Raw genomic sequence first — 14,138 nt, 5'->3', positions numbered from 1 at the left:
TCGAGAGGAGCCAGTTGAGGTGGCTTGGGCATCTGTTTAGGATGCCTTCTGGACGCCTCCCTGGTGAGGTGTTCCGGACACGTCCCACCGGAAGGAGGCCCAGGGGAAGACCCAGGACACGCTGGAGGGACTACGTTTCTCGGCTGGCCTGGGAACGCCTCGGGATTCCCCCGGAAGAGCTGGCCCAAGTGGCTGGGGAGAGGGAAGTCTGGGCCTCCCTACTTAGGCTGCTACCCCCGCGACCCGACCCCGGATAAGCGGAAGAAAATGGATGGATGGATGGATGGATGATTTGTCTGGTTTATTGTTTACCTGCTTTACCTGTTCTGATGTTTACCTGGTGTGATGTTTACCTGCTGTGATGTTTACCTGCTCTGATGTTTACCTGCTGTGATGTTTACCTGCTGTGATGTTTACCTGCTGTGATGTTTACCTGCTGTGATGTTTACCTGCTGTGATGTTTACCTGCTCTGATGTTTACCTGCTGTGATGTTTACCTGCTCTGATGTTTACCTGGTGTGAGTTGTTCATTCATCTCCCTCTCAGGTGGAGACGTTATGAAGTTCACGACATTGTGATCGAGTGCTCCAGGCTGTCTCTGGATCCTCTGGAGTCTTCCTGTGAGGAAGACATTTACTCCACTCCTTCACCCAGACCTCCCTCAGTAACCTTCCCTCTTCCTTACCCGGATCTTAGCTCCGCCCCTTATGACTCAGAGCTAGTCAGCAGCTCAGGTAAGCCTCAGCAACAGACACGTTGTTGTTCACACGGTGTATCTGAAAGTGTTTCTGTCCATCTTCTGGCAGGAAGTTCAGTCCGTGGACATCTACCTCAGCTGACACTCAGTGCCTCCACCTTGCAGGTAATCCCACCTGTCCGACACACACACAGATACCTGTAGGACCAGGTGCTGCTTCAGCCTCCGTTCAGCCCACAGAGCCTGAATCTTAGTGGCAGCAGCTCCAGTCAGCGCAGATGGGTCATGTTTAATCAGAGAGCTGCTCATAGGACCGCAAGACTGCTCACAGCTTCCCTGCAGAAACTCCTGTTTATTAAATCATCTCAAAAATAATCCAATAATTCTCAGTCAGGTCATGGTACCTGGATGATTGAGCATGAACTTTGTTGCCTTGAATCTCAGAAACAATGAAAATATTAACTGACCACTCTGTCCTGAGAACTGCTGCCATGTTTTCCTGGATTGTTTTAAGTCACATTTAGAAACATCGTCTTCCTCTGAAGAAAGCATTTCTTTGTTCTGGACCAGCAAAGTTCTGGTAATCTGGATAAAAGAACCAGTTTTGGGGTTTTGGACCCCTAACCCAGCTACTAATGGAAGATCAGCCACTTCACTTAATAACCAAACTTCTACAAATCAAATCCCTCCTACAAGTCAATCCTCAGTTAATCACACCTTCTCTTTTTCTCCATTCTCAGTCAGTGAGGTCAATAAACTGTTAAAAGATCTTGGTCCTAAAAAATCTGCAGGTCCAGATGAACTTCCACCTTATTTCTTAAGGCTGGCTGCTCATATCATCACAGTCCCTGTGACCCACATCTTCAATCTCTCCATAAGACAAAACTCCATCCCAGACACTTGAAAACAGCCTTTGTTCTTCCTTTGCTGAAGGGAGGTGACCCCCCCTCACTGAACAACTATGGACCAATCTCTAAACTCTGCATTTTAGTCAAGGTTCTAGAAAAACTGATAAACTCTCAAATCAAAAATTACCTGGACTCATTTAACATCTTACCTCCACATCAATCTGGTTTCAGGAAACAACACAGCACAACCACTGCTTCACTGAAGGTTCTTAATGACGTTGTTGAAGCACTGGATGCTAAGGATTATTGTGCTGCACTTTTCTTAGACCTGTCTAAAGATTCTGACACTGTGGATCAGAACATCTTGTGTCATAAACTCTCAGAAACTGGTTTCTCAGAACACACCACTGGAGGCAATGTGTTCAACATAATGGTACTTCCTCCAGTTATTTAACAGTCAACAATGGTGTACCACAAGGCTCAGTCTTAGGACCCACCCTCTTTACAATCTACATACTTAACATAGGTAAAAACATCCCTAATGCATCCATACATTTCTATGCTGATGACACAGTTGTTTATTGTCGAGCTAAAACTGTTGCTAAGGCTTTCCAGCTTTTGAAATCTGCATTCAACATCATCCAGACAGATTTGTTCCACCTCAAACTTGTCCTAAATCCCGACAAAACCAAAGGGATGTTTTTTTCAAATAGGAAGTTGGTCCCAGCAGTTCTTCCTCTGATTTTATCCTCAAATGGTGTCCCCATTGAGTTTGTTGATTCCTATAAATACTTGAGTATCTTGGTCGACTCACATCTCTCTTTTAAGCTCCATGTGGAAAACTTGGTAAAGAAACTGAAAGTTAAACTGGGTTTCTTTTTCAGAAACAGATCCTGTCTAACCCTGAATGTTAGGAAACACCTTGTATCTGTGACTTTCCTTCCCTCCATTGATTACGGTGACATTAGTTACATGAACGCTCCTACAAGAACCCTGCAGATGTTGGATGCTGCAGATGTTGGATGCTGCAGATGTTGGATGCTGAAGATGTTGGATGCTGCAGATGTTGGATGCTGCAGATGTTGGATGCTGCAGATGTTGGATACTGAAGATGTTGGATGCTGCAGATGTTGGATGCTGCAGATGTTGGATGCTGCAGATGTTGGATGCTGTCTATCATGGTGCACTAAGATTCATAAATGGCTGTAACTACCGTACCCACCACTGCACCCAGTATTCACTGGTTAACTGGTCACCATTAACTCCACACAGACTCTCCCACTGGTACATCTTCATCTTTAAGTCACTTCCTGGTCTGCTGCCTTCATACATCTCCTCCTACATGTCTCTGTGTGAGTGCAGCTACAGCGTGCGCTCTCAGGACATCATTACCTGCAGTGTTCCCTCAGTGAGGACTGAACTAGACAAAAGGACCTTCTCCTACTCCGCTCCTGTTTCCTGGAATATCTTGTAAAAAGATCTGAAGCTCTCGACCTTTGACCTCTCTAAGTGGCTTCAAACATCTTGTCAGCTGTCCGACCACAGCATCTTTCCGGTTCTTTTTGTTCCCAGGTGGAGAGGAAATTCACACAAACTCAATAAAATCAGGAGAGGTAAATTCTATTTAGTGTTTAATGTCGATAAGGCAGGATAATTTACAAGCTCAGCGCTGAGGCATCTGTCTGACTCGTCTGAACCCGGAAGTTGATGTGGAGGCCCCGTGCAACAGAACACCCCAGCTTATACTGGCCCTTGGCTTCGCCTCCACATCCGGGGCGGGCACAGCCTATCAGAGTGTATCAGTGGGGTGACTATGTGTGACGTCACTGGTCTTATCCGTTTCTGAGGATGGATAATGGAGTGATGTGCAAATCTATATGTGTTGGAAAGCAATCAACGGCAGCACGGTGGCGCAACTGGTAGACCTGCTCGCTGCCTCTCAGCGAGCAGGTCCCTGGTTCAAACCCCGGTCCGGGGGCCTTTCTAGGTGGAGTTTGCATGTTCTCTCCGTGCATGCGTGGGTTTTCTCCGGGTGCTCCAGTTTCCTCCCACAGACCAAAAACATGCATGTTAGGCTGATTGGTAACTCTAAATTGTCCCTAGGTGTGAGTGAGAGACTGAATGGTTGTTTGTCTCTATGTGTCCCTGTGATGGACTGGAGACCCGTCCAGGGTGTCCCCCGCCCCTCACACAGTGATTGCCGGACATGGGCACCAGCGACCCCCGTGACCCAAAATGGAATAAGCGGGTAAAGATAATGGATGGATGGATGGATGGAAAGCAATTAAACAAAACTGACTCCTTATCGGGTGTTGACCCTGGGATCACTCAATGTGAGCAGCTGAGACAGTTTGACCTGTTCTGAACCAGTTTATGAGTCAGAGTAGACCAGACTGGGACTCAAGCCAGATTAAACTTCTATCAATCTGCTAAATTCATGGCAAAAACCAACGCAGACATGTTCCTGTTTTTAGTTTTCTACATCGCCTTACAGCCTAGCTGTTTTTTTTTTTTTTTATATTGTTTCTTTTGTTTGTATTTTATTTGCTTTTTACACGGCCTGGCCAAAAAAAATGTCACCACCAAAACAAAGATCACACTCTAATATTTGGTTGGACCTCCTTTAACTTTGATCACATCATTCTCTGTGTCAATGTTTCAATAAACTTCTTCAACGTCACAAGATCTGTTTCATCCAGTTGCTTTAATGTTTCACCAACATCTTTCATTGATGACGAGACACTGGTCCTGATGGTGCATCACTTCTCCTGCCTCTCTTCTGACCCTGATGCACCATCACTCTGGAACAGGGTCGGTCTGGACTCATCAGACCACATGACCTTCTTCCATTGCTCCACAGTCCGATCTTTATGCTCCCTCCAGTTAGCCTCACTGGTTAGTGGTTTTCTTAAACTACACATGTTCTTGAGTTCCTTCACATTGTGTGTGTGGAAATGTTCTTACTGTCTCTATGAACCACAGCCCTGAGTGCTGCTGGTGTTCTTCTTCCATTTGACTTCACCAAACGTTTAAATGATCACTGATCACGATCAGGATTTATTTCAGGCCACATTTCTTCCTGGAAGACGATGGGTCCCCACTGTCCTTCCAGTTTTAATAATGTGTTGGACAGTTCTTCACCCAGTTTTAGTTTCTACAATCTCCTGAGATGTTTCCTCTGTTTGATGCCGATGATTCGACCCTTCTCAAACAGACTGACATCTTCTCCACACCATGAGTCTTTCATCATGTTGTTGAAGAAATGAGAAGCAGCTCATTGAACCAGTTGGAGTTAAAGAACTTGTTGCAGCTGAAACATGATCGTCCGTGCAGTGATGATCCAACAGGCTCGGACCGTTTCATTAGTTACTTCCAGGTGGAGACTTGTTTTGGGGCCAGGCAGAGTAAGATGATTGTCTGTTGTCTGTACCTCATCTGTTTTTTTCTTTAAATCAGGTCTCTCTTGTAAATGAGTCCTCGAGGCTCAATGAGACTCACCTGTAGAAATAAAGGTTGAATGAATTGAATTGGAAAAAAAAACCCAGACATTGTGGAAACATCTTTGTCCGCCAGACGAACTCTCTGCAACCGTCTCCCTTTCTGTAGGCTGATGATGTCACATGGAGTCCCTCCTCTCAGTGCGGTTTGTCGACTCCCCCTCCTGAGCCTACAGCTATAGTCTCCGCCCCCTCACTAAGCAGGTGCTCATCTGTCTCAGGTGAGCTGACTTTAGTTTTCAGATGTGTGTGTGTTCAGTCTAATCAAACTCAAACTCATTGTGGAATGGTTGTGTGTGTGTGTGTGTTTACAGGTGTGATGTGTCCCTCACCAGCTTCCTTCCTTGTAACCCCACCCACTGAAGACAACCAGCAATCCAACGCCAGCCACCAGGTGAGATCAGATCACTTTTCTTTACTAGTGTACTTTTATTGTGAAGGAGCAGCAGGAAGTCAGTCCTTGTCTGTCCTCAGGTGAAGCAGCAGCCAATCAGAGCTCAGGAGAACGATGTCTTCAACAACAACCTGAGCGGTGCAGGTAAGCGGTCAGCTGACCGGCCTGAGTGATGTCACCGCAAGCGAAGAGTTTTTATAAACGTTTTGTTTGTCTGCAGACGTAAAACCACTGCCCTACTCTTCCTCTTCCTCCTCTTCCTCTCGGCACCTCCTCACCTCCACACCCAATCGTGACAGCTCCTCCTCCAGTCTTCCCCCTCCCGCCTGCTCCGTCTCTCTCTGCCTCACCCCCACTCATCCACCCTTCCATCAATCAGAGGAAGGAGGCTCCGCCCACTTGGACAGTAGCCCCGCCCCTCCGTATGAGTCCCTGTTTGAGCTGGCTTTACCTCGAGCGGCCACGCTCTTCATCGGGAGGAAGACTCAGGTGAGAAGACTCAGACGGGTGGAAACGGGTTTAAATTTCTGCTCCGGGTGTTGAGCCTCTCCTGTCCTGTAGGAGGCGCTGCAGAGAGCTGCAGGGGAGCAGAAGGAGGAGGAGCAGACCTCCATCTCTCCTCTGAAGGCTTTGGATCAGATGATCGTCCATGGAAACGACTCTCACGAGCGCCTCAGCAGGAGGTGAGACATCAGAAGTTTAACTCTCTTTTCATCAACAGGAGCCGAAGTTCGGCCTGCGGCCACTCAAACCATGATGCAATGTGATTACTGACTGTAATCTGATTACTCCACAGGCTTTCTGTGGGAAACAAAATGGTGGATCGGAGTCATTTTGGAGGTAAACAGCAGAGCATGAAAAGCAAAGGTACCTGAAACTAACACACTGCATAATCACACTAACATGAGCCGAAGAAGCTGACAGGAAACTTTATTTTAGCTGAAATTCTTCTTAAACCCACGATCGAATTATTCAAACATTCGGTTTTTCTTTTCAAATAGTGTCAAAAAGCTAGCAAGAAGTAGCAAAACGCTAGCTAAAAGTCTGAGTGAAAACCATACCTAAAACCTGAAGTAGCAAAGGGGTAGGTAAAAGTGGCAAAAGGAATGAAGCTACAAGATAAACAAAGCTAAATTCTAGAGTAGCAAAACATTAGACGACAGTAGCAAAAGTGTGGGTAAAAAAGGAAAGTCTAACTAGAAGCAAAAGGTAGCACAAGAGTAGTTTAAAGCTAAAAGTAGCTAAAGAATTGCTATAAACTAAAAGTAGCTAAATGTTAAATAAAAGCTAGTGTAACAGAGCTGTAGCTGAAAGCTAAAATAGCATAAGGACAGGTAAAGTTAGCAAAAGAGTAGCTAGAAACAAAAAGTAGGAAAAAGTTTACTAAAAAACTAGCACAGCAAAATTGTAGCTAAAAGCTAGAGTATCAAAAGGTTATCTAAAAGCTACATGTGGTGTTAGACAAAAACAGCAGCTGAAGCAGATTAACACAGAAAAATATTTTTTAAATATGAAGTGATCAATGTTTGTTTATTTTTAAACTTTTCATGAATCAAAGTGTAGAAGTCACAGCGGCCATCTTAAACCGGCTCGGTGGCGCTCAGAAGACGAGGTCCGAGTCGCTCCGAGTTGTGTTTGAAGCACGCAGCTAGCTCAGCCATGACTGGACCTGTGGTTCTGAGTCACCAGTTTAACCCGACCTGTGGTTCTGAGTCACCAGTTTAACTTGACCTGTGGTTCTGACTCACCAGTTTAACTTGACCTGTGGTTCTGGCTCACCAGTTTAACTTGACCTGTGGTTCTGGCTCACCAGTTTAACCCGACCTGTGGTTCTGGCTCACCAGTTTAACCCGACCTGTGGTTCTGAGTCACCAGTTTAACCCGACCTGTGGTTCTGACTCACCAGTTTAACTTGACCTGTGGTTCTGACTCACCAGTTTAACTTGACCTGTGGTTCTGACTCACCAGTTTAACTTGACCTGTGGTTCTGACTCACCAGTTTAACCTGACCTGTGGTTGTGACTCACCAGTTTAACCTGACCTGTGGTTCTGACTCACCAGTTTAACTTGACCTGTGGTTCTGACTCACCAGTTTAACCTGACCTGTGGTTCTGACTCACCAGTTTAACCCGACCTGTGGTTCTGACTCACCAGTTTAACCCGACCTGTGGTTCTGGCTCACCAGTTTAACCCGACCTGTGGTTCTGACTCACCAGTTTAACCCGACCTGTGGTTCTGGCTCACCAGTTTAACCCGTCTCACCAGTCGTGCGCGTGGTGGAGCAGCGGGTCTGAAAGGGTTCGGACAGCATCAGCATGAAAACGTTTCATCTTTGACACAACTGCTTGTAGGTTCTGGTCCAAGCTGCAGGCGGGTCGGTACTTGCTGCTGCAGCCCGCCACCAACGTGAGAGGCGGGCAATCATCTTTTTGCCAGTGTCTGTGTGTGTGTTAGCAAAATATCTCCTGAGACAGTAGATAACATTTAGTAGAAAGTTTCTGACAATGGATTAACTTTGGGAGTCCACCAAATTCAAGATGGCCGCCGCAGCTTGTTGTTGGGAGTGTTAAGCTAACGCTGTTTGACGGGTGAAGCTTTAAAATCTGTCATTTTCTAACGTACCACCTGAAAGATCTTAGTGTGTTTCTGTCGTGTTAGGCTCCGCCCAGGGGGAGGAGCTTCAGGCCCTGCGGAGCCAGCTGCTGCTGGTTCACGGTCAGCTTCAGTACGAGCGCTTCAAGCGACAGCAGCACGCCATCAGAAACCGCCGCCTGCTGCGAAGAGTCATCAACGCCACGGCGCTGGAGGAGCACAGTGTTGCCATGGTAACGCACGCCTCCAGCGACACCCGTGTGTCGAACCTTTTTAGTGTTTAGCCTTTGCTTTTACCGAAGCTGTAAACATTTGGTCACTTTGTTTTCCAGTTTTTATTCTTCAAGAGATGGGTGCCGTGAATTTAGTACTTTTTTCTTTTTTACCATTTTAAAATCTGAAAACTACAAATATTTTACCATGGAAGTACATTAAGTTCTGGAGTTTCTGAAAACCGGTTCTGAATGACGCCTGCTTCTTCATCCTGAATCTGTTTTCTTATGCTACTTTTAGCTTTTAGCTTACAGCTGCTTTAGCAGGTCTTGAAGGGCTGCTTTCTTTATCCTTGAGAACTAGCTGCTACTTTAAAATATCCTTTTGCTAGTTTAGCTTTCAGCTTAGCTTTTGCTGCTTTTAGCTAGAGTTTAGTCATTTTTTAAGTTAGCATCATGCTACTTTTGACTTTTATTTTCTGTTTTGGTTGTTTTAGCTCGAACAACTCAACTTATCAAACTTCAGCGCTCACTCTGCATTTTCATAGAAAATGCCACTTTTCATGTTAATTAATTTTTGAAGTGATTTGTTTGTTTTTGTATCTTTGGGTGATTCTTCTTCTTCTCCTCGGTGGCAGAAGGCGCAGCTGGGCGTTCAGGACGGGGAGATTCTGTGTCTGAAGTCGAGTCTGGACGAGGAACAAAGACGGTACAACCAGCTGAAGCAGGACATGCAGGCGCAAACCGAGCAGCTGCGCGCTCAGAACCAGCAACTGCAGCAGCAGCAACTGGACCGGCAGCAGGAAAACCAGAAGCTGCAGGTGAAATGAGTCCAAAACAGCACACTGCTCTGATTGGCTGAATAAAACCCTCCCTGTGCTCTGATTGGCTGAATAAAACCCTCCCTGTGCTCTGATTGGCTGAATAAAACCCTCCCTCTGATTGGCTGAATAAACCCCTCCCTGTGCTCTGATTGGCTGAATAAACCCCTCCCTGTGCTCTGATTTGTTGTTTCAGAGCGAGCTTCAGGAGTGCCACAACAGGCTAAAAAATGTGGAGGCGGAGCTTCAAAGGGCCAATATCAAGGCCTATAATGCAGAACACCAGCTGACCCAGCTGTCACTCAAGGTGAGGAGACTTTTTATTGGTCCGTACAGTTACACCCAAACAATTTAAGCTTTAAAAGTAAATGTTTTTGTTGACAAACTTCTAAGAATCTAAAACAGTAAAAGACTTGACCTTTTCTGAGAAAATGCAACTAAAAGATGATGCTGATATTTGTTGAAGAAGCTAAAATTAACCTGGCAATGTTAAACTGATGAGAACAAAGGCTAAACAACAAATTAGCAAAACAGCTAAAAGCTGTTAAAACCAAGTAAAAGCTAATTTTTTTACCTAAAGTTGCCTCTGTGCTTGTAAAATACTGCAGAGGTCAAATAAAACCACGGGAAAACTACAATTGTCAAGCAGAAGCTAAAAGCTGAAAATGAAGCGTGTGCTGAAGAGTTCTCAGAACATTTTTATGATGAAAATGGTCAAAGTTAAAAAGTAGAAAGATCAAAAGTCATCGCTGCAACTTTCTGAGTGTTTGCATACCTGAACATTTTAAAGACGTTAAATACACAGCACTTTTAGTTCCACTTGTTTTAAAGTTTCTGCTGATTTTTACTCACTTTTTTAATAAAAATGTTAATTTTACGTAAACTGTAATAATAATAAACGAAGTCAGTAAATGTTGCAGACGTGTTTATTCGATTAGCTTTAGTTTGAAAAGAATCGGTGAAGTGGGTCGGGAGGTTCGGTCTGCCTGGAGGAGGCTCGATCTTTGATAAAGTCCAGCGGGCAGAGTTCCTCGAAGGTTCTGCTCTCTGGACGTGTTTTCAGTTTAGGGCTGAGCTGAACCAGCTTGTGGTGTGTGTGCAGCTGTGCAGCAGTGAACAGCTGCAGCAGCACATCTTCCTGCTGAACCAGCAGCTCGTCCTCCTGAGACAAACCAACCTAGCTCTGAGGGAACAGCTGGACGCAGGAGACGAGCACAGCTGGACCGTAAGATCCACAACCTGACACTGTCTGATCGTTTGATGAACCAGCCTAACGCTGTCATGTTCTGCTCAGGAGGAGGCCATGCTGCAGTGCACTGTGGGTAAGGACGTCCAGAGGCTGAAGGACAGGGACGTCCAGCAGAGACAGAAGCTGGAAGCAGCCAATCACAGGATAGTGGAGCTGGAGAACCAGCTGGCCAAGAAGGAGAAGCTTATCATGGATCAGAAGAAGCTTCTGGAGGACTCCAAGAATCATAGCAGGTCAGACTCTAGAGACAACGTAGACCTGTTAATTAGAAAAGGTTCAAGTGGACCCAGTCCAGTACAGAACAGACCAAACCCACAGAGTCCATCAAACAGATGCAGAGCCCAGTCCTGTTCTGTTTGTTCACAAGTTGCTTGTTTTTCCTGGAAAATGAGTAAAAACGGAGAAATGAAAAGAGGAGAGTCTGAGTGGGCCTTACACAAAGCCCTGTGTGACGCCTCAGTTTGTTTAAATCAGCTCATTAAGTTATTTGAAACTGGAAAGCAGAAACTGGTTTGATCTGATGGCTGGTTTGTTTCAGGGAGGAGCTGTCGGCCTCGGAGAGTCGCTGCGTGGCTCTGAGGAGAGTCACCCAGAGTCTGCAGGCAGAGATGCTCCACCTGTACAGCCAGGTCCAGGTGGACGTGCAGACAGGAAGTGACGTGCACGGCCCGCCTCAAGGTGCCAGCAGCAGGTAAAACACTGAACTGCACCTCAGCAAGAATTCTGGGATTGTGTTTGAAAACCTCGTGTCCCGTCTGACTCTCAGGCCAGGTGGCGATGGCGTCTCCTCACCTGTGCATCCGGGCGGCAACAAGCCCCGCTACTCCTCTTCTGCTGTTGGCATCATAAACGGTGCAGTGGAGACCCTGTCCTCCTGCTCCCCCCTTTCTGTCTCCCCCATCGAGTCCCCCCTCGCTGTCGGATCCTTCCTGGAGCAGCAGGCGCGCCGGTTGTTCGGGTCAACTGGTCAGAGCCCAGAGGAAGTGGAGGAGCAGCAGGAGGAGCAGGAGGAGGAGGAGGAGGAAGTTGAGACGGCCCAGTCAGAGAGCCCTCCTTTGGGTCAGGAGGTGGAGGAGGCCACCCTCCTTGCTGGAAGTCCACAGATTGCGTCTTTGAGTCCGCCCCCCACCAACGCCCCTACGGCAGACCTGTCACTCACCGTCCGGCAGAGGAGAGAGGAGCTCAGCATCATGAACTACGACGAGCTGCTGCCCGAGTTCTGATGGAGGGGGAGGAGTCAGGGGAGGTGAAGGAGAGAGCAGGATGTGTCAAAGATGTTTTAAACCAACGACATCCAGCAGAAACATGATTCTTCAGTTTTTACCTGAAGCAGGAGGGACTAGTCTGGTTCTGGTCTGATCGTGGTCTCACTAGACGCCACCTACACGTCTGGAAGACGTCTGCCGTCGCCATGGAAACGACTCTGCTGCTGATTTAACACAACAAACTCTTGGTTCTGACGTTGATCTTCTTCCACCGGCGCTTCTCGGGTCGGTCCTGTTTGTAGGTTCCAAGTGTTGACTTCATCTGGATCTGGTTGGACGGTTCAGTATCCGTCGGTGTTCGTCTGTGAACCAAAAGGTTTGAGAAGCTTCGAGCGTTAATTCACAAGGTCTCAATCCAAAGAGTCCAGAAACACCAGGTCCGGGTTCTGGTCCAGAAACACCAGGTCCGGGTTCTGGTCCAGAAACACCACGTCCGGGTTCTGGTCCAGAAACACCAGGTCCAGGTTCTGGTCCAGAAACACCAGGTCCAGGTTCTGGCTCAGATCATGAAACGGATAAAAGTTGGTAACAGAAACTCAAATAACAAAATGTTCATCCAGTTCTGCATGTTTTTAATATGTTTTTATTTAAAATAAATTAATCAGATGACAGGTGGCAGGAAGTGACCTCATCAGATGACAGGTGGCAGGAAGTGACCTCTTCAGATGACAGGTGGCAGGAAGTGACCTCATCAGACGACAGGAACTCTGAAACGTGATTTGCTCAAAGGAACAACGTAAAAGAAAAGTGAAAAATGAAAGGCGGATGCGTTCAGATCATAAAAATCATAAAAACATAAACGAACAAAGAGATTTCATGTTTTAGCTCCATGTCTTCTGCTCATGAAGACTTCGGTTCTTCATCGACACTAAACTGATGTGATGAGCGCATCACGTGCACGTAAGCTGAATCAGGTTCAACCTTCATCCAAACCCCTGAACTGCAGAGAAAACCAAAACTTGACAACATCTGAACTCTGAAACTGTTCCAAAAAACCAACGTTTGATCAGGATTGATTTGTATTGATCGATCAGCTGCTGAGTGGTTGTTTACGGTGAAGTTTCTTTGCAGATGTGCTGCCAGCTGTTGTTAATCTGCAGAGTGAACATGAGAAATAAAAACACGTGGGAAACTGACGGCAGTCTGAGTCCAGTCGCTCACTTTCAACCTGGAAATGTGTCAAAACCTGAAAAATTAAGAATTTATTCTCAAATCCAAACTTTTGACTTTTCTCTCTTCAGGGTCTCCACATTAAGTCCTCCTCCATCTCACTCTGTCCTCTGTGTCCTCTGTCCTCACTCCAACTACCTCCATGTCCTCTCTAACTGCATCCATGTGTCTCCTCTTTGTCTTTTTCCTGCAGCTGCATTTCTAACATCCTTCTACCAATATATCCACTGTCCCTCCTCTGGACATGTCCAAACCACTGTCCCTCCTCTAGACATGTCCAAACCACTGTCCCTCCTCTGGACGTGTCCAAACCACTGTCCCTCCTCTGGACATGTCCAAACCACTGTCCCTCCTCTGGACGTGTCCAAACCACTGTCCCTCCTCTGGACATGTCCAAACCACTGTCCCTCCTCTGGGCATGTCCAAACCACTGTCCCTCCTCTGGACATGTCCAAACCACTGTCCCTCCTCTGGGCATGTCCAAACCACTGTCCCTCCTCTGGACATGTCCAAACCACTGTCCCTCCTCTGGGCATGTCCAAACCACTGTCCCTCCTCTGGACATGTCCAAACCACTGTCCCTCCTCTGGACATGTCCAAACCACTGTCCCTCCTCTGGACATGTCCAAACCACTGTCCCTCCTCTAGACATGTCCAAACCACTGTCCCTCCTCTGGAAAAAAGGCTTGGTTGCTAGGTAACCGTACACCCGCCCTTCGGATCGTTTATGGATGACGTCACTCCTAGCAACAAATCAGCGTGTCCTAGCAACGGGCCCTGGCGGAGCTGGAGCTGCGGCCCCGCGGGTTGAACGACGAAAGTTTCTGCGTTTGTTTCCGTGTCCCGCGCGTCCAACGTCCGCAGGATCTCGACAACAGTAAGTAGGAGCTGCTGAGGCGCCATGAAGCGGATTCTAGTTGAAGGAAGTCGTTTCTGTCAGAAATGAGCCTCGGACCCGATAGTTTCGGTGTTCTTTTTTTTTTTTAACAAAAAAATCTTTATAACGGTTCAAAACACAATGTTCAAAACAAAATTCACAACAATAATCAAAACTTAACAACAAAACAAAAACTTGTTAATAAACAGAGTAATAATAAAAATACTTTGGTATATAGTCCGTGCAATACTGAACGTAAACTGTATCCTTTTTTTTGTTAGCATTACAGTCTTATAGCATCTTATAGCTTCTTATAGCATCTTATAGCTTCTTATAGCATCTTATAGCTTCTTATAGCTTCTTATAGCATCTTATAGCTTCTTATAGCTTCTTACAGCATCTTATAGCTTCTTATAGCTTCTTATAGCATCTTATAGCTTCTTATAGCTTCTTATAGCATCTTATAGCTTCTTATAGCATCTTATAGCATCTTATAGCTTCTTATAGCTTCTTATA

At 46.3% G+C, this 14,138-nt stretch overlaps 1 protein-coding gene across 1 annotated transcript in view; it reads left to right on the top strand.

Moving 5' to 3' along the window:
• The window catches only part of tsc1a (TSC complex subunit 1a), a 21,552-nt gene extending 9,752 nt beyond the window's left edge, over positions 1-11,800 (top strand). The window contains exons 7-21 of the mRNA XM_037680792.1: positions 547-734; positions 807-862; positions 5,152-5,263; positions 5,357-5,436; positions 5,517-5,580; positions 5,657-5,925; positions 5,998-6,119; positions 6,233-6,303; positions 8,095-8,261; positions 8,879-9,061; positions 9,258-9,368; positions 10,164-10,286; positions 10,356-10,543; positions 10,849-11,001; positions 11,077-11,800. Of these exons, the coding sequence (XP_037536720.1) occupies positions 547-734; positions 807-862; positions 5,152-5,263; positions 5,357-5,436; positions 5,517-5,580; positions 5,657-5,925; positions 5,998-6,119; positions 6,233-6,303; positions 8,095-8,261; positions 8,879-9,061; positions 9,258-9,368; positions 10,164-10,286; positions 10,356-10,543; positions 10,849-11,001; positions 11,077-11,533 (2,344 nt within the window). The 3' untranslated portion in view covers positions 11,534-11,800. The remainder of the gene's footprint in view (positions 1-546; positions 735-806; positions 863-5,151; positions 5,264-5,356; positions 5,437-5,516; positions 5,581-5,656; positions 5,926-5,997; positions 6,120-6,232; positions 6,304-8,094; positions 8,262-8,878; positions 9,062-9,257; positions 9,369-10,163; positions 10,287-10,355; positions 10,544-10,848; positions 11,002-11,076) is intronic.
• The last annotated feature ends 2,338 nt before the right edge of the window (positions 11,801-14,138 follow it).

This window comes from Nematolebias whitei, chromosome 8, assembly GCF_014905685.2.
Source record: "Nematolebias whitei isolate Nwh7 chromosome 8, NemWhi1, whole genome shotgun sequence".
In the NCBI taxonomy this organism is placed as follows: domain Eukaryota; kingdom Metazoa; phylum Chordata; class Actinopteri; order Cyprinodontiformes; family Rivulidae; genus Nematolebias; species Nematolebias whitei.
The sequence above is the reverse complement of the archived record's forward strand: the minus strand, read 5'-3'. Positions and strand labels throughout refer to the sequence as shown.